This window comes from Thermochaetoides thermophila, assembly GCF_000221225.1.
Source record: "Thermochaetoides thermophila DSM 1495 unplaced genomic scaffold scf7180000011814, whole genome shotgun sequence".
NCBI lineage: Eukaryota > Fungi > Ascomycota > Sordariomycetes > Sordariales > Chaetomiaceae > Thermochaetoides > Thermochaetoides thermophila.
Window position 1 is genome coordinate 1,464,952 of NW_006383030.1, and position 18,732 is coordinate 1,483,683.

General features: G+C 50.9%; 4 protein-coding genes across 4 annotated transcripts; 1 reads left to right on the top strand and 3 right to left on the bottom strand.

Annotated features, from left to right (window-relative positions):
• Positions 1–410: 410 nt before the first annotated feature.
• On the bottom strand, positions 411–3,005 carry CTHT_0014200 (choline kinase-like protein; the record flags this gene model as incomplete). Its single annotated transcript, XM_006691870.1, has 3 exons — positions 411–1,142; positions 1,207–2,645; positions 2,909–3,005. The coding sequence occupies 3 exons, from the start codon at positions 3,003–3,005 to the stop codon at positions 411–413; spliced, it is 2,268 nt and encodes a 755-aa protein (XP_006691933.1).
• A 1,102-nt stretch (positions 3,006–4,107) lies between these two features.
• Positions 4,108–5,110, bottom strand: CTHT_0014210 (cytochrome c oxidase-like protein; the record flags this gene model as incomplete). Its single annotated transcript, XM_006691871.1, has 3 exons — positions 4,108–4,539; positions 4,608–4,817; positions 4,892–5,110. 3 exons carry the CDS (start codon positions 5,108–5,110, stop codon positions 4,108–4,110), a joined length of 861 nt encoding a protein of 286 aa, XP_006691934.1.
• A 625-nt stretch (positions 5,111–5,735) lies between these two features.
• CTHT_0014220 (uncharacterized protein) lies at positions 5,736–7,423 on the top strand (the record flags this gene model as incomplete). Its single annotated transcript, XM_006691872.1, has 2 exons — positions 5,736–6,657; positions 6,711–7,423. 2 exons carry the CDS (start codon positions 5,736–5,738, stop codon positions 7,421–7,423), a joined length of 1,635 nt encoding a protein of 544 aa, XP_006691935.1.
• A 765-nt stretch (positions 7,424–8,188) lies between these two features.
• Positions 8,189–8,743, bottom strand: CTHT_0014230 (uncharacterized protein; the record flags this gene model as incomplete). The annotated part of the gene is made up of 1 exon (XM_006691873.1): positions 8,189–8,743. One exon carries the CDS (start codon positions 8,741–8,743, stop codon positions 8,189–8,191), a length of 555 nt encoding a protein of 184 aa, XP_006691936.1.
• Between the last annotated feature and the right edge of the window lie 9,989 nt (positions 8,744–18,732).

Here is an 18,732-nt window from a genome sequence, read left to right on the forward strand (position 1 = left end):
AAGCTATCACTTAGTGCAGTGTTGACAATTTTCTTGGACATACGAAAAGGAAGGCGGAGTTGTGCATTTTTGTTCCAACCCCTTCTTCTCCTCCCCCCCCTCCCCACCCCCTCCCCTCTTTCTCTCTTCTCGGTCGTCGCTCTAGGGCCTTTCTTTCGGTTCTGCTCGTGTTTAATGCGGACTGAAGCCGAGCGACTAAATAAGTGTTACCATTGAGTGCATTGAGGGGCAGACAGATGACAGATGATTATCATGGTGATCGAGTTGAATCTACACAGCGCAGAGAAATATCTCCAACTGTCAGTTTAGATACAGATACATAACCGGTAAACAAGCATTATGGCCTTCAACAAATGCCCATAGTCCCTAGAGAGAACCGCCACCATATGCCGCAGATCCAATACAGCAATTCAGTAATTCACCATCTTGACCCTACCCTTAACATCCTCGCCAAGCTCATCGAGAGTCACGAGTCCCAGAAGAACACAATCCCCAAGGAAGAAGAATGCCCTCTCCTGTGCATAGCCGAGGTAGTCAAACTCGTCAGAATCTGCCTCTTCCTCCGAACTCTCGCCGGCCTCTCCATCGCTGCCTGCACGGCCATTTGTGCTGCACCTGGTGTTGACACCCGGGACTTTGGCCTGCACGATGCCCCACGCAACCCATTGCGCGCTGTTGGCCGTCCGCCACAGCCGTGTTTCCTCCATCAATTCTCTAACTTTAGCCTCCGTCTCTTCCTCCTTACGCTGCTCTTCTTCGCGCCAGCTGCCTGATGGATTCATACGGGAATCGAGGTCAAAGTCTGAAGCTAAGCTCGCCGACGTAATTGGTGTTGCAGAGGCCGGTACGGGCGATGCAGGGGACGTAACGGACACCTGCGGATGGTGGTCGACATAGGCCCGAATGAAACGGAGCTGCTGCTCTGGAGTCGGATAGCGTGATGTGTTGCATGCATGTGGACGAACTGGGTCGTGGTAGTTGTAGGTCCATTCAGAGAAATGGTTGGCAAACTCGCAACCCGGCAGGTTCGCACCTGCATATTCAAAATCGATTACTACCAGCTGCTTATGCTCGTTGGCTGGCCGAAGAAGGGGCGACTTTTGGTTGTCTGGCCGAACGCGAAGGATATTACCATATTGTGCCTGTGGTAGAAAAGGTTAATACACACTGAGAAGTAAGGAATGATCTCAGTCAGGACTGTCTTACATCGTTGTGAGCGAATACGAGCTTTCGGCGGATATTCTCAGCATTGCCGTAATAGTTTTCGAGATAGCGGCGATACTTCTCGACCAGTGCTTTGAACTTGGGCCACTCGACGCCGCAAACGAATCCACGGGCCTTCCATGCGGATGAGGGCTTAGCAAACGAACCATTTGCCATCGCATATGCCTTGACCTGCTCATCAAGATAGAGAACCGTCTTCTCGACTTGGCCCAGCCACTTGTCCCAGTTCCTCCACACATTGGGGCCTTGAACCCTCTCTTCGTCAAGGAGCTCAACACCGTCATGCAGTTCCCTCATACGCTTGGCGATCTGCTTCGATGTCTCGGGTTCCCGCATGCTGTCCGACGTCAGAGCAGTGGCGTTTAGATACTGCTCAAACCTGCCGTTGAGGAAGGTTCCCAGTAGTCGTGGGCCGATTTTTTTACGAGCGAGCCGTCGCAACACCTCCAGCTCGTGCTCTCTATCGATTAGGTGTTCCACCTGGGGACCATATACTCTTAGCAGCACCTTGCTTGGCTGCTTCTTGCCTTCCTGTGGTGGTAGCACTGCTTCCGAGGGGGGCGAGACAACGTAAACAGCGTTCGTCAGCGCACCGCTCAGACGCTCAACCGAGATAGTCTCGCCGCCATCGAGGGGAACACGCCTCCAACCCTTGAGTTTCAAAGTGTGTGCGATGCGGATGATCTCGTTCTTGAACGTGATCCATGCCTGCTTTTCCTTCTCTTCCTTGCGGCTACTTGCGACTGATACCGTGTCGTCACCAGCCGCCTTGCCACCCGAGTATCCCAGGGTCTTGGAATTGTCTAGGAAGGCATCGCAACTCGGAACAACGATGTCGCCGTCGAACCATTCAGTGTCGGATGATGCTGTCCTGAGGTTCTTGCTCGACCGCTTCCGATTCTTTCGCGTCAAACGGGGGCTGTGTTGCGGAATCGAGCTCAGCCCCATGGCAGCCATGTTCTCGTTGATAATCGCTTCAAGCCTGTCCAGGGAAACTTCGCTCGAATCTGAATCGAGCGAGTTTGCGCGGGGCCGGCCAGGTTCTGAGATTCCGGCAGCGACATCGGTCGGGGAGGACTTCCACTGCAACTTGCGTTTCCGGGACTTCCGGCGCTCTCTTTTGGTCTTTTCGCGCTCAACCCAGTCGGCCACCTGGGCCATGAACCTCTCGGTGATCATATCTATCTTATGGCGATGGTGTGGGTGAGGATGGCCATGGGCGTCCTCCGCCAAGACTGGTGCAGTCGAAGCTGGGGAATCAGCGGCGCCATCGTAGCTCACCTGACCCACGGTCGAGGACCGCGACGACGCAGTCGAGAGGGGTGGGCGCCCGCTCAGTCTCTTGGCAACGCCAGCAGAGAACTGCTTCTTGACCTGCGTCTCGTCAGGAGAGGACGGTTCTGGCTCGGCAATCTGAACAGCTGACATAGTCAATACAAGTACCGTCTGGATGAGAAGGACAAGAAATGACAGTGAAATATTGAATGAAGCAAAGAGGAAGAATGGGACGAAGTTTGCAAGAGAGCGGGGAAGAGAGGGGGCTATCTAAGAACAACGAAGACCAAGCCATTTGAAGAGAGAGAGAGAGAGCGCGGTAAAAGGCAGCAACCGAGCTCAGACGCAGGCGCGCGTGACTGGCGACGAGGACTTTGGGGGGACGTAAACGGTAGATCAGCCAATTTACCTTTGACCGCCCCCGTTTGGGGGATCTTGTCGCTGTCGCCGTCTGATTTCAGGGCTGAACGCCTTGGCTGCGCTGCGGCACCTGTGCTGGCCGTCATGGTTACATTCACAAGCCCATGTATGGCGCCCGACTTCGAAGTGCCGATATGCCTGCTGTAATTCAGACGGGTCTGCGATAAGGGTCGCGTAGGCTCCCGTTTTGGTGTGTCGTGAAACGGGGACGGGAGCGGGCAAAGCGGGGTGACCAGACACTGTGGAATCCTTTGGATGGAGTTGAGACGAGATAACCTCGATTTTATCTTTATCCCAATCCTGGACTTTTCCTGGACGAGTCTCTCGGCTCTTTCGTCTCTTTCAGCTGCCGAGGCGGGTTTCTAGAGAAAACTGCGTGGCCATCAAGTATGCAGGTCGCGTGTGGTGTTGCGATCGAAGGAGCAATCCCATCCAAAGTCAGGTCAAGTCTTCCGCCCACGTGAGAGATTTGTGGTCGGAAATTCCGGGGATCGGGGGCGGTTTGCTCAAAGTGGAAAGTTTTTGGTTCCAAACCATGGGATGTCTTGTGGAGAGGGTCCCCAGTCGCGCTGATGCGCGCCTAGTGCTGCTGTCGGGAAGCAGCCGACTCGAGGATTGAGGAAGGCTCGCGTGGGGTCAGGCTCGGATGACCCGTGCACAGTTCGCGGTTATGACGTAGCCGGCGCTGCATGCTCTGCGACGAATGGTCCCAGCTGTTTGGGACAGTAACGCGTTTTGCATGCATTACGGATCATACGAAGGTCGGCCGCGCCTATGTGCCCCCCGCAGACTGTAAGGCCGAGGTACACAATGTCTCAGAGGCTGTTTGTTTCTGATAAGCCATGGCCAGTCGCCACGAGATGCGCGATGCTTAAGAGGTACCATACCAACCTAGGTGGTACAGGCTACAGATTTGAGGATGATTACGGACTGCCGGTAGTCTAAGTGCCGCAGTACGTCAGGATGGAATGCGGATCACGACGCCCATACTTTCCTCACATATTCCGGCAGTATTGATGTCCGAACTTGAACTCCTAGTTCGCTGAACTGTTTGAGCAATTCTTTAACAGAACACTAATACTTAGGTATCATTCATCAGCAAGGGGGGAGATATTGTACAACATCCTTAATTATACAATCGGCATTCGAATACAGTATGCCAGCACCGCCCGTCAGCTTTGAAGCCCCTCAATCCTTCCGCCACTGGCCCCTCCAGTCCTTCATGTGGTCGAGGATGATTTTGGCGCCTTGTTCAGGAGAGTGCTGCCGTCCCAGAGCCTCAACAAAGTCTCCGTCGGGGTCCATCAGATAAAAGTAGATGCTGTGGTCAACCAGATAATCTTGACCGGGCTTCACATTGCTGGGAGTGCTGAAGTAAACGCGATAGGCCTTGCACATAGCCTTGATTTGCTCATATGTGCCGGTTAGACCTAGGAACTTGGGGTGGAATTCGACCAGGTACTCCTTCAGTTCCTTGGGGCCGTCGCGAGCTGGATCGCAGGTGACAAAGACGGGGGTCAGGGAATTGGGGCGCTGTTCCTCGACCAGGTCGAACATCCGTGCCATTTTATCCAGTTCATCAGGACAGATATCTGGGCAGTGAGTGAAGCCAAAGTAAACCTTTCAGAACGATCAGCATGAGTGTACCAATGGCCAGCTGGCAACGATATGGCATATCTGGCACGTACCAGGGCATACCGGCCCTTTAGGTCCTCATGTGTCACCGTATTACCGTTCTGATCGATGAGGGAGAACGGACCGCCAACTTTGGGCTTGCCGACCCCCTTTGTGGCCTCTGCTATCCTCTTGCGCTTCATCCGCTCTTTTTCACTCTCGAAGTACCACACCAGGCCGATACCGGTGAGCACAAACAGGAGGCCGGCTTTCCATGAGAAGGGCTACCAAGCGGAATTGTCAGCTTCGACTGCTAGGGGACCAACGTGGAATCGCTCAGGGTAAGATGGTTGCTAACCCCTGAACGGTACCGGCTCTTCGCCTCCTCTACTGTCTTGTAAAATCTGCGTTGTACCAATGACTGGTGTGTCTGCGACAGGGGCCTCGTGGCACTTGGGGCGATTGGGCGCTTGGCGGGGGCGGCGCGGGCGGTTGAGATTGTGCGGACAAGCTGGCGAGGGGTTGCCCTCGGCAAGGCGTTGAGGGCAGCACGAACTGCTGCTGCGGGCTGTGGCATGGTGTGGAAGAGTAGAGCAGATCTCCCTCGGCGACCTCGACGTTATGAGCGGTATGTTTCCCGGCCGGGCTATCGTCCTTTCCTGTCTTTATTTGCTGCTATCCTGGGCCTGCATCAGCAGATCAAGCTTGAGCTTCTGTCGGATGCGCAATTGGTAAAAATCTCCTGATTGTCGCTTATCGCCGAGCGGCCCGTATAGATGCATATCGCCTAGGTCCCGTCGCCGAGCCCAAGAGCCTGTGAGGCCATGCCCCGATTTAAGCATTCCTGCGGTTTAAGCTTGATTCTAACTGCCACCCCCCCTAGCATTGACGAACCGTCAAAAAACCGTCGTCCATCTCAGTCTCAGCGCTTGTCCATCGGCTTCATCAGCGACATGAGTTGGCAACACCCAAGTAACTGAGACCAGGCTGTTTTGGTGCACAATTCTGAGGATTATATATTTATCGTCACTCATGTCTGGACTGACGAGTTGAGTCTGCCATGCGCAGTTCGAGCTCACGGCCCCTCTCCATCTCATTGCCACCTTGCGCCAGCCCACTGGCTTTCATCTCGTCTTGCGGGTGATGTCCTGATGTTTAGTCACCTATGCAGTAGCCACGAGTTTATGGACGACTGAAGCACCATGGCTTTCTCGACGTCCTTCTTTGCGCTTGATAGCGCAGCTTCCACTTCAGATGAGAACCACCAACAGCTAGAACAAAGCAGCAGCATCGTCCACACAACCGAAAATGGCCTGCCCGTAAATGGCCAGCAGCCTCAACAGCCACAATACCAACAGCTTCATCGGTCTGCTGAATTGATGCGCTCTTCACCTGCCATCAGCCAACCAAACCCGCTCCAAGCGACCAGTGACGGCGAGATGACCAAAGGAATCAATGCTGCTACTAAATCTGCGGCTCCCAAGAAGGGAGTAAAAAAGGGAACGGCTACCACCACCAAGGCCCCTTCGAAGCGCTCTCGCTCGGGTGCTGGCTCTTCTGGCACCGCGAAGAAAGGAAGATCGGGCACATCCTCCAAGAAGCCCAAGTCTGGTGTTGCTGCCACGCAAACCGTTGGAACGGCAGACAACGCCGGGGACTCGAGTGAGTCTGACAATGGCCCCTACTGCTTGTGCCGTGGGCCTGATGACCACCGCTTCATGATTGCCTGTGATCGGTGCGAAGATTGGTTCCATGGCGAGTGCATTGGCATGGACAAGCACACGGGCGAGAACCTGGTACAGAAGTATATCTGCCCCAATTGCACCGATGGAGGCCGCTATACCACCCGCTTCAAGAAGCTGTGTTCGTTCGCAGGCTGCCAGAACCCAGCTCGCATTTACGACGAAGCCCGGCCCAGCATCTTTTGCTCTGCCGAACACTGTCAGGCGTGGTGGGAACAACTAATCTCTACATTGCCCAAGAAGAGGAACCCGGGCGACCCTGATTATCTCACTCAGGAGGAGTTTATGGGGCTGTTAGATGCCCAGTCGGTGATGAAGGAAGAAGCTGGCCCACATCCAAATCTGCCCACAAGCCCCTGGAAACTCGGCAAAACCCCCTTTGGTTAGTGCATCCTTGCCCTCTCTATCTCCTATTCATTATCTAACTTCTCCTAGAACCCCCGCCAAACTTTTGGGAAACTCCCATTTCTGCGCAGGCTCTCACGCCAGAAGAGTACGCGGAGCTTACAGCCTCGGCTGAGACTCGCTCCAAACTTAGCGAACAGATCGCTCTGTGCCGTCAGATGCTTCAGCTTATTGAGCTTGCAATCGCACGTCGTGAGGCTGCCATCGCTGCCGGTATTCCCGGAATCACCAAGGACATATGTGGTTATGACACCCGCCTAGACACGGTGGGCGCTGCCCATCAGTTCTCACTTTTTCTGCAGTCCCCACAGGGACAGAGTATCTTCAGCACGAGAAGTCTAGACAATCCCCCATATGTCACTACAACCATCAAGAACCCAGAAGACGACACACCTGCCGCCACGTCAAGCAACTCGGCCGAGACAGCAGCAGGCCAGGATCCCCGCACGGCTGGCATGTGTCTGCGCAAGAAATGCAAGCCACACAACGGGTGGGGTGCCCTGCTCACCAAAACAGTGAGGCATGATATTCGCGAGCTAGCCCTGCAAATCAGGGAACTTCTTGAGGCTGAACAGCGCGTGCGCGATGGTGCTGCGGGGCGTTTCATGCGGCGTATGAAGGAGCGAAATGAGGTCATTGCTATTGAAGAGGACGAGGATGATGATGAGCATGGCAATGGCTTTCTTAGAGAAGAAAAACTTGGTCACAAGAGAAGTGATGGAGATCGAATGGACCTTGACTAACTGCAGAAAATGAGGAGGTTGCCTTAGTTTCCACCGTGCAAACATCGAGTGATACCTCAGTCTTGGAGGGGCATAGCTCTTTTGTCTCTCTGTTATGATCTGGGTTCCGGGACCGGATATTATACAGCTAAGACTAATGGTAGTCAGAACAGTACTGTGCGAAAATGAGAAATAATAGGTACATAGTAATCAAACCATATGTGGCTGCTTATCATCAACGTGTAGAAACCTATAGAGAACTTAAGAAAGAGGAAAGAGAGTGATCCAAGGTTATGTGAAGGCAAAAACACCAAGTACTTAAATGATGTGCCATAACTCATAAGTTGTCCCAAACTCCGACCCAGTAAAACTTGACACCTGATACAAAAAAACGTATATTAACTCCAGAGCTGGCCGCGAGGCCATGTTCCATTTTTATCCCAGCCGTGAGGCCTGATCCAAGGTCTTGCGAGATATCATCGTCATGAACGGGCATGGTTTAAATGGCGGGCTCTACCCGATCCGAAGCCATCACATCGAGTTATTAGGCACATAACCTTCCATAAAGCCATCGTTATTTCTCTCAAATGTAGGGAAACATTCTGAAAGGGGAAGTTTGTCATAAGTTCTTTTTAATAGCTGGAGGTGTACTCGATAATGAACGAGCAGGTACCGTCCACGGCATCTTTTCGTTTTGAGGATAGCTGATGCTGTTTACGGTCAGCCATGTTCGTATGCGATTGACAGCAGCCCGACTGGGCCAGTTCAACTGACAGAAGGAACAGATCAGCTTCGTCGCTTCCCAGAGCTAGAGTGTCCATGGTTACGATGCGATGAGTGGCTGTGGCCATGTCTCTCCCTTCTAGATGAGCTGCTACCAGAGCGATCCAGTTCGCGTTCCAGCTCCTCCGCATGACGGCGAAAGTCCTTGACAATATCACGAATGTTTGCTATTTTGTCGAATTCCAATTCAAGTTCGTCAATCTGTGCCATGATATCATGGTAACGTTGAATCTCCGCATCGGCGTTGTCAATAAGGTTGCCAGCTTGATCATATATGCTGAGTGTCACTATTTGTGACTGCTGGGTCAAGAACTCAAGGCGCTGCTGTATCGACTGCATAACCCGGTCAAAGTGTCGCCCAAGTTGAGCGAGGGATGAACTATCCATCATAAGCAGCCCCTGAGATGAAGCCCGGCTTGCTGCACGAGATGAAGTCGACCCGGGGTTCGCAGCCGCCACCTCCTGTTGTCCATTTTGTAACAACTGGACTTGCTCTTCGGTCAACCCAAGTTCAGAGGCCGGCACCGCATTTGCAGGCAGCTGCTGAGACGACGACATGGTAGTCGCATACCCTAATGGAGACCGCTTCCTTGCACAGGTCTGCCTGAGCACTGAAATACCACCCCGAATGCCCGGAAAATCAGGGAAATTCCAGCTACATGTATCACCCAGATGTCGACTGCACCCAGATATAACCTCCCCAGCCGTTTATGGCCTGCTCTCGGTGAAACCAACGTGCAATTAATGCTGACGGTGGCGGCAAGGCTTCTCGTTTTGCAACCACAGGAATAGAGTACCGCGTGGCAGCTGTTTGAGGGAATGACTGCGGGGCACGCAACAGCGATGGCACCTTGGAATCCAACTCGCCGGTCGACGGCGGGAGTAGATATCGCAACAAAGCCAGGGTGTTTGGGCGATTTATGGGCGCACGCGGCGTCATCATTTCGCCGGTCGTCGCGGTCACTGCTTAGATGCCATTCTCCGTACCCAGCGAGCGCAACAGTCACTTCGAGACAATGGATGGTCGGCTCGGCGAAAGGCAAGCTGACTTGACTTCCCGGACGATACAGCAGCACTAACGAGGAGGAAAAACGGAAGCTGAAGACGCAATGGGTTGACTAAAGACAATTATAGAAGAGTAGGTTGCAGAGATATGGAGAAGGACCTTCCCTGACCGATGGGCATTCGATGAGGCAGGCCACTGTGGGCTTTGGTCCGGGCATATGCACAGACACCTGCCCACCACGACTGCGATTGTGGACGACGGGGAATATGATTCTAGAACGAGCTTCTCGCCCTAGAATCCTGATGTGATTAAGGGCGGCGAGTGCCAGGTGATCCACTAAGAATCGCTGACTGGTTATTATTTTTTTTTTCGTGTTGATACAGATTACGGTAGCACGGATAACATGTTGTGAACTTTCGAGGGCCCCTCTGCTGTGGCTGCTGTGGAGGGGCACTGTGTCAGGTGACAGAGTGATCTCAAACAACCGGTCGCTGCACCGTATGCCAAGACTAGTCACGTGATTTAGTTCAAGATCGCAATCTGAATTGCCTCTCATGTTGCCCTTTTAGTTAGAACGCTTGCATACGATAGAGCCTCCCTTTGTCCCAGCTAAGCACTTGTCCAAAGTATCTATTTCTACCGTGTACGCAGTGATCTGAATGTCAGTGAACATGTTACTGACAACGCTGCAATTGCGTCGGTTTGTGACCACCAAGATACACCTTGAAGCTGTCCGCCAGGATACCTTGTAGCTTAGAACCATCCTAAGTTCGAGCTAACCAAAAGGTCCTGTCCAATGGCTAAAGCTTACATCCATATTAGTAACTTGAATGATACGTACATAACTCATAGAGATGTATCCACACTCTTTCACGGCCATGTTGCTCTACTGGGCAAGGTAAGCCAGATCATTGTGTCCATAGCCACTCTCATGACGTGACCTAAGCCTTTGACAAAGCACATGCTTAGAGCAATTCTTGTACTAGGTATGACTTTGATTCACAGGACTAGCAACTAGTCAGAAGGCCGGGTTGGTTGAGATACCTACCCCTTCGTCGCTGGCCAACTGGAGAAAGGACATGAAGACCACTAGACTAGATGACCTTGCGAAGACCCATCTCTCACAATGGGCAACATGAGCAGGCAGACCGTTCAATAGTGTTATCAAAAATATTGTCATTTTCTCTCTGGCCCAATACTTTATTGTAGATACTCATGAAAGAAAAAGGCGCACGACAATGAACCTTGTTTATTCAGGCTGAAGGAACAAATATGAAGGGCTTAGCTGCAAGATAACTTCAAACCCCCCTCCGGCCGAACGAGGATATGATATGTCCTCAGTTTATGACTCGACTACGTAACAAAGACCGGCGTTCTGATCAATATGGGAACAACGGAGGACCCCATTTCGAGAACCAAAAGAAGGGGAAAAGCCGATTCCTGTTCACAGTAGTCGCTCGGCAGGCTTAACTTTTTTTTTAAAAAAAAAGTACCTGACAACATTTGGCCAACTTTCAAATCTGGTACACTCTCTCAGGATTTCCCGGATGATCCACTATGACAAGAGAGCATGTGCAAATCTCGGCCCTTGTAGCACAACAGCAAATGGTTTAACGAAGCGACTTTCCAGATATACTTGTTTGACCAGGTACCATGGAACTTAAGTTATCATTGACGGGGCGCTTCCCAAAGATCCATGGCCCGTGGATGCATCCGTTTGCTAGCGCTCAGGCCGTTGGCAACTCTTTCGCGCCATACCATAGGGCGGCTCACTCCAGGAATGCCACACTCCTCTCCCTGGATCATATCATAATGGATGAGGTGCATGTTTCCGTCTCATGAGAGCCAGCGGGATTGTTGGATGGGCGAAGATAACCCACCATGTCTAAACCGCGAGTCCGCCATTAAGCCTTACGGTCTTCATCCAAAGCTTTCCCGGCATACATTGACGTCTTCGGTTGCGGGCTCGGAAGTTTGTTATCAATCATGCTTTGTTTTGCAACTTTAGATATTGTAGGCCTTAGTGTGCTGTCACAAGTCATTGGCACATGTCTTCAAAATGGGCAAGTGAGGATCACAAACTTCCCTAACACCAGGATTGACCCCTCCAACCATGAGTTTAATACCTATCCCGCAAACGCCAGCGAAATATCTTATCACCTTCGGCAATCTCACCAGTGATGGCGTTCTCGTTGGCTATCGCATTGGCGGGCTTGACTGGGCTTTCACAATCATTACTTGTGGGGAAGCTCACTTGTTTGTGAGCCCTGATAAACCGGGGTCTGACCTTACTGGTCCAATTAGCCTGTGAACTGTCGAGTTGCTGGTGACAAACTGGGCATGCGAAATTCAAATTCACTCTGTCCACGTAGCCAAGGGCGAAAGCTTTTCAAACTTCGTGACTATAATCCTCGAATTGAGGTTATTGGTGACAACCTTGCTGTTGGCATGTATACCTCTTATGAGGGCTTGTCTAGCTGGGCTTAGTAAGTTTGTCTCTAATATGTCGACCTTGTCTGATATCGACACAAGCGTCAAGTGGTCTTGGGACAGGCTTGGAAACACAGAGTGCTCCATAACTCCTTATCCTGGAATTTGTGCGGCAGATCAGGATTGTTGGGGGAATCCTCGGGAGCAGGTTCATCAGTGGCTTTACACCTCTGACACAAGTTACCGTGCGTCTGTGATCTGGGCTAGTGAATAAACAGATGCCTTCACACTTATGTATCGCTACTGGTGTGGCTCTTGCTCCCAGTGAAGTTCAGATAACACCGAGCCATGGGATTTTAGAAAGCATCCACCTGCCGACCTTGTTGCTATTAACATTGGTACCAAAGATAACAACCAAGAAAACAATGTATCTGCGCAGGCGTATATTGATGCTCTTACGAAGATAATCGAGGCTGTTCATGGCAAGTGGCCCAATTCTCAAGTTATCGTCATGGTAAGTGCCTTGTAGGCCCTTATTTTCTGACTGCAAGAAACCTTCACTTACGGAATTTGGCTATATTCTCTCTGGTTGGGATTCTACCAGTCTGGAAACAAATACCTTCTCGCTGCTCCTAGGGCTGTGAAATAGAAATTTGTCAACATGTCAAATGGTGAGAATTATTTGCAGCGACCTCCAGTGACTATACACAACCTGTTGACTGGTGCTATGTTCAATTCCGATGACTATCTTCGCGATACTGTTCTTTATGACGGCGTAACTAAGAAGAGCTAGAAGAACAAGAGATTGAAGCCATTTGTCCACTACTTCAACACCACTGGCATCATGCAACACGATGATATTGCACCACTATGGCATCCAACGGATGTTGGGGCTATCAAAGTCTATCAAAGTTGCCAGCCATCTTCAGCAGTTCATCCGAATGGAGTTTGGTTGGGACTTTTACGACGGGCCCAGAGTAAGCCACAATACTGCTTCCCTGAGATGAAATGCAATGTTGACTGATGGGAAGGGTATATTACGAGACTCTTTACCGGAACGACGAGTCCAATTACTGGACCAATATTCTCGGTTGTCAAATACGGATTAGGAAGGGTTTCCTAGCGGCTGATTCAAGTTTACTGAGGCTGTTGATAGGATATAGGAGAGCATTCTGACCTCTCTAAGCGACTTTCAGTGAAATGGAAGCACCGAAATCTTCTATTTAGAAGGGCTAAGATCGCAAGCTTGGGTGTAGCCTAATTCATACTTCTTGCTTTGGGCTCGTCCGTGGTAGTATCACAACAAAGTGCTCAGCAGCAAATACAGGTTTTTGTCGAAGCTTCTGTATCTGCTTTTGCTCTGTTCTCCATTGAAAGGTGCCCTTGATTTAGGGTTAGGTGCGGATTGAACCCAGCTCGTTCCCAGCCCCTGTTGTTTACTTACAGCCAGCCTCCGAGCAACCGCACAGATGGCTTGGCTGCCGTTTGATCTTGGCAGGAGACGTCCGAAACCCTGTGTGAAACTGGTGCAACGTTCTTGGGCAAGGCCACTGCTACGCCAGCTTCGGCAGATTGGCGTATGTATGTAACTCCACACAGATTAGGCGAGCAGAGGTTTTTACGCCAAATGCTTTCGAGATGTTTGCTCTGTTTCGCCGAGTTACACGGAATGGGAATTTGAATCCTGCAAAAGTCTCACCGACTTTCATTCACATGAACCCCCCAAGCGGGGCAGAGGAAAGGAGGAGAAGCATCAAGGCGTTCGGGATATTCCCGCCAAAAAGCCACATCAGCAACGCATTGAGCGGAAGAATGCCGCATTCTTTCCGCTCTTCATCCTCAGCTTGCCAGCACAGCTGCCCTGCTACTGTGTTCTCAGCTCTGATGAGGAACAGCCCATGTGAGGCTGCTCACTAGCCTTGTAGCAACTCTTGCTGGAACTGACAGGTGACGAAGCACTTCAGGGTGGCATGCTGGAACCAATAGAAAAATCTACAGTACCGACATCTGCATTCGATTCCTTCATTCCCACAAGCACATCCATACCTTGTTCTTTTGATATCTTCTCGGTGGGGATCCATATCATCGGCGAAGTTCCTTTTCATTAAGGGGATTACGGATTGTTCTTGTCTCCTCCGAAAAAAACGAGGGGTTTTTTTGTCAGCCAGGATCAGGGTTCCAGGAAATCGTTCATTGTGGATAAAATGGGACGACACGAAAAAAAATGGCGTGGCACCGTCTTTCCAAAGCAGGCTTCTCTCGCTCCGACGCCGAGGACATGGAGTCGGCCACGCAACATGCTGGCTTCTGAGTCTAAAGGAGTTGTTAACCCAGCGAACGCTGCTCTTCCTACCGTGCGCGGTAAACAGAGATGTTGCAGCCTGCAGATTGGTCACACAAATGTGATCTGCGCCGCTGCCGCTTTTTCGTGCCGACGCCCATCCCGTATTCGGGATGCCGAACTCTCTTTTCCTTTCTCACTCCCCATTACATAACAAAGTATTGTGTAGGTGACGAAGATGCAGAGCGCTGCAAGTTCTGGGTGCTTGCATGCCCTCGCTCGAGACATGCATCTTGACGAAATGAAAGCGATAAAAGGCGGGGAGGTAGCTAAGTCTATAGATTTTCCGAGCTCTGGCGGCTGCTGCATTGCTTCCAGACGGTATGCTGATTCGTGAGTTCAGCGGGTGTTGGAGGGTTTTGCCAATGAGAGAATGAGAGCAATGGGAGGGGCGAACAGCGACCAGCACCGACAGGCTGGCCATCCATGGCACCCTAGCGCTCCCTCTCTTATGATTGCGGGACGTTGTGTCCAGATGCGATAATGACTACTTTCCAGGCCCTGTCTCCCTGCGCTGGCTCCAAGTACACTACTTAGGTAGTAATAAGCTACCAAATCCGCCAACCGCTCCGCTGGAGCAACGACTGGTCCCTGTGTGCTGGATGGAGTTCCGTAACACATTCAAAGGGGATAGCGTTGTGATCTGCGCGGGGATTTAATGTCAAACACAACGAGCACAGCAAAGGGCCCACAAACAGGGGAGGATGGAGGGGCGGCTGATGAGCCGGGTGAATACTAGGAGATTGGTCCAGGGCATCCGTCACTGGACACTGTCGGGAGCTTACGACTGTACTGTGTAGGAAAGTTACAAGGTAGTGGTATAAGTACGTACATCAGTAGCTCCCAGGTTTCTGTTCTCGGTGCTGAACATTGGGAAGGCAACGCAAAAATTGCTCACAGCTAAATATGCATAGACTGCTGCTTGCGGTGTACAATTACCAATACTCTTGTACAAAGTGTTTAGCTGCGCTCTGCATCGCCGAATGCTGGCGCAGAGACCGGCCAGCCGGGGAACTGTTGGCAAGTCCACGCTTTTTTTTTTTCACTCGTCGGTCTCGGGATTCCGGGGTTCCACAATGTGGCGCTCTGGTACAACTATGCCTATATGGACAGCAGCCCCCCCCCCAAAAAAAAAGTCGCGGGTGGTGAGAACGGGTCGCCGGGCAGACGTTGTCCGGGAGGATATGGTCGTCCTTGTTACTTGCCAGAGCGAGCGCCCGAGTTTCTGGTGTGATGGATTTGAAGACAGCTAAGCATGCCAGGGGTACCATGTACTTGTTGTACATCGTACCACACACTTTCGCTGGCGTCTCGGCATGTGACAAACGGGATTATTCTAGAAGATTGGTCAGTCATGCATCAGCAGGGAAGCGCATTGTTTTAATGTTATGCTACATTTTTGAACAACACGTGATGTCGTTCGAGAGATTTCAGCAGCAAAGCTTCTTCACTGCGATTGCTTGTTAATGGGCTGGACTTGCCATTTTCCCAGGTTGACGGGTCTTGGGTGGAGCCAGTGCTCTGACATGGCGATCGGCGATGATGCGCAATTCCCAGCCACAAAGGATGGCGCTAAATTTTGTCTTGTGGTGATCGGTGAAACAATAGATCTCGGGAGGCGGGCAGATGGCGTGGGCTGGGAAGAGCGTGGCTTTCCAGCACAACGGAACCTACCTCCCTACCTATTCCCGAATCTGGATTTCCCACACAATGAGCATAACTGTTTCTGCCCAAAACATTCCTCGGATCGGGTAGTGAGGTAGAATCAGACGGTGAAAAGGGCTCAGCAACCAAGCTTTTCATCCTCTGTCCAATCAAAAGTGAATTCCTCGGCCAAATAGATCGTCGGAACATATTGTATCAAAGTGCAACAACATAGGTAAGGTAAGTAAGTAGGTAAGTCGTGCGAATATTAACCCGTAGGTAGGTTTGTAGGTACTTCTTACCGATTCGTACAGCTAGGGTGTCCCACACATCTGTGTTTGCAATTGGTTTTGCGTAAATGCCACAATGCGATGCAGAATTAGAGACATGCCTACCTACTGTATACATAGCTTGACCCGACCAAGTTTTGGCCAGTTCATCAAAATCCACAATGTTCACCGATGAATCCCGATCGTGGTTAAAGTGACCCCCTGATCCTGAAATTTGAACGGGATTCTCGTGTTTGAATGAGCCCTCTTGATAAGCGTTCGCAACTAGCCTTTCCGCGAACGACACTTCTAGCTTCCATGGGTTATAATTATCTTGGGTTCGTGTAAGTATATCGATCAATATCTAGGGAGCTTCGCAACATGTACTTAGTAAACATCCTCTTCTGTAAAACCCGGGAGGGAAGATGATCCTTGGTGATCTTTGATCGGCAAACCAAAACTTTGCACGTTAGCAGGGCTTGGCGCGTCCAGATCGCCTCTTCTGACTTTCCTCTTCCCCACTGTTACCAAGATGACCTCTCGGTGATCGACATGGCCAGTGAAAATTGGGCATCAATCGGGTGCCCCTGTTGTGTGTGCTAATTTGTCGGCACTGAAGTACGTACTCGACCGGTACTTCTCGGTATGTACTTGTGCTTCCTATCCAGTAACGGCTTGTGCATACAAGGGCCCAGTAATCCGTAGTGAGGGACTGGCCAGCAATTTTGATTACATTGAATCTCATCTGCTTTTAATATAATGGACATAACAATAACATGGTCCAGGTAAATATGTTTCGACTGGATGGGTTGTCATTCCCTATCAAATGTGATGTGCACATAAGTTGGAGGATACAGAAGGGGGAGCGACTCCGTCAGTAACACCATGTGGCTGATCTATTTTCATCCGAGGGCATTTACCAGAAGGGTGTTAGTATGCAGAATCAAGCTCTTATGGGGAAAGCATGCATGCGCCCAATGTTCAAAGTGCACACCCTTGTTTCTTTTGTCAGCAAGTCCCTTTGTTGTCTACCGTTGGAATTTCGAACACAGAACTAAAATATGCACTCTGGATTTGTCGCAAGGAAGTCTTCATCTTGAGTTAAAAAAAGTTCCTGCTTGTTGGTAACAAGAGGATTGCAAGGAGAGATTTTATTAGCGGCTTTGCTCTGCATTGCTTGTACGTATACTGATATTGCAATGCAGAATTTCGACGGATCATCCGAACCTGATGAGCTGACCAGCCGTTGCGACATCTGAGTTGCCTACCTAGGCAGGTATCAAGGTATACATATCCTTACACGCAAGCTAACGGTTTTCAAGACAGTTAAACAATCATCCAGGCGATGGATCTCGCCTTTAGTTGGCGCTATAGACGAACTGACGTCGTTATCATCCTGGTATGTTAGCATTGTGGGTGATAGGTGATCGGGAGAGCAGCACACTGCCGGTAACTGGACTTCTGTTTGGGGATCAGTTCGCTTTCTTTTGAGTACTTTTGTCTTATTAGTTCTCCCCGTTGTCTCTGCCCCTGAGCTTTCTTTTCCCCATACTTTTGTTCTCGTCCAGGTCCCGACAACAGCCGCGACCAAAGACCATAAACCACAAAGCTGGGACCTTTGACCGAGAGCACATCACAAGATCCCCACTCTCCCAAATTCGCCCCCCCCCGGCTGATCGTCAACACACACCCCTGCTAGCTTTGTGGAGATTAAATCCAACGGCAAGGATCTGGGTCTCGTCTCAGTCGGCACACGCGGGAACTTGAGGAGAGCCCACTTCGTCGGGCTCCCTCTTCTCATCTGGCAAACATGTCCGCACACGCAGAGAAGAGTTGCACAGCAATCTGCCAACAGCGCGGGATGATCCACAGCAAAGAGCAAAAATGATGCCCAAAAAGGCGGTCTGCATGATGTCTCTCAAGCATGACCATTTATGGCGATCGAGCATGTTAATGGTCCCGCCCACTTGTTTTAGGTCATGGTCCCATCTCCGCTCTGAGTCCTTTCTGTTCATGCGGACAGCCACTTCATGCTCAGCTGTTGAGTGAGCTTCCCTGATGAGGTAGCCTGCCATGGATTATGACTGATGGTCCGCCTAGCTGGCATTTGCTTGTTGGTCATCAATGCATGCTCTGTGCACTAATGTGCATCCATAACTTTACTACATACGGATTGAGCGCGGGTGATTGTCGACGCTTGCTGGGCTTGCTGATCTGTCTTTCTAGGCTGGTCTGGTTGTGCTGTTTGCCAGAGAGGCCCGTGGGGTGGCTTTGTGGGCCCCTGTAAGTCTTCCGGAATGCTTTCCACAAATCGGGAGGCGATCCATGTTTCCGGGTCTTCCTTGTGCTGTCACGAGCGAATCGATATGCGTTCCAAGTCCCCGGGATTCGAGTCCAAGGCTTCAGGGCATCTCAGCTCTGTTAGGTAACCCAAGTTACTCCTGCGGTTGCGATGCCCACGGTTCGTGCGGACCATGTTTACACTGTCCTTACACCGATCCAGGTAGCCAGATAGCCTGTTTCGCATGTAGTGCATGGCTTAGTTAATATGCAGTTTGCTTGGAGTGAGTGTGCAAGCCATAGACAGGCACAGTTAGGAAGTCGATGTCTTACTTGTATTAATGTTAAAACACGCAGGCGGCTGACCTATGGGGGAATCAAAGATAGGTGGCAACTCCGTCACTTCGAAAGGATTTCTTGTTGAATTTCAAATCTTGTTAAGAAATGAGGAACTTAGTGAACGTTTGGTCCTATAACATGTAACATCTACACATTATGCGATAGTGAGAGCGGCGAGAGAAGCAAAACCATTGGGGTATAGCTAGGAGCCATAGAGTTAACGAATGAGAATGCCCTT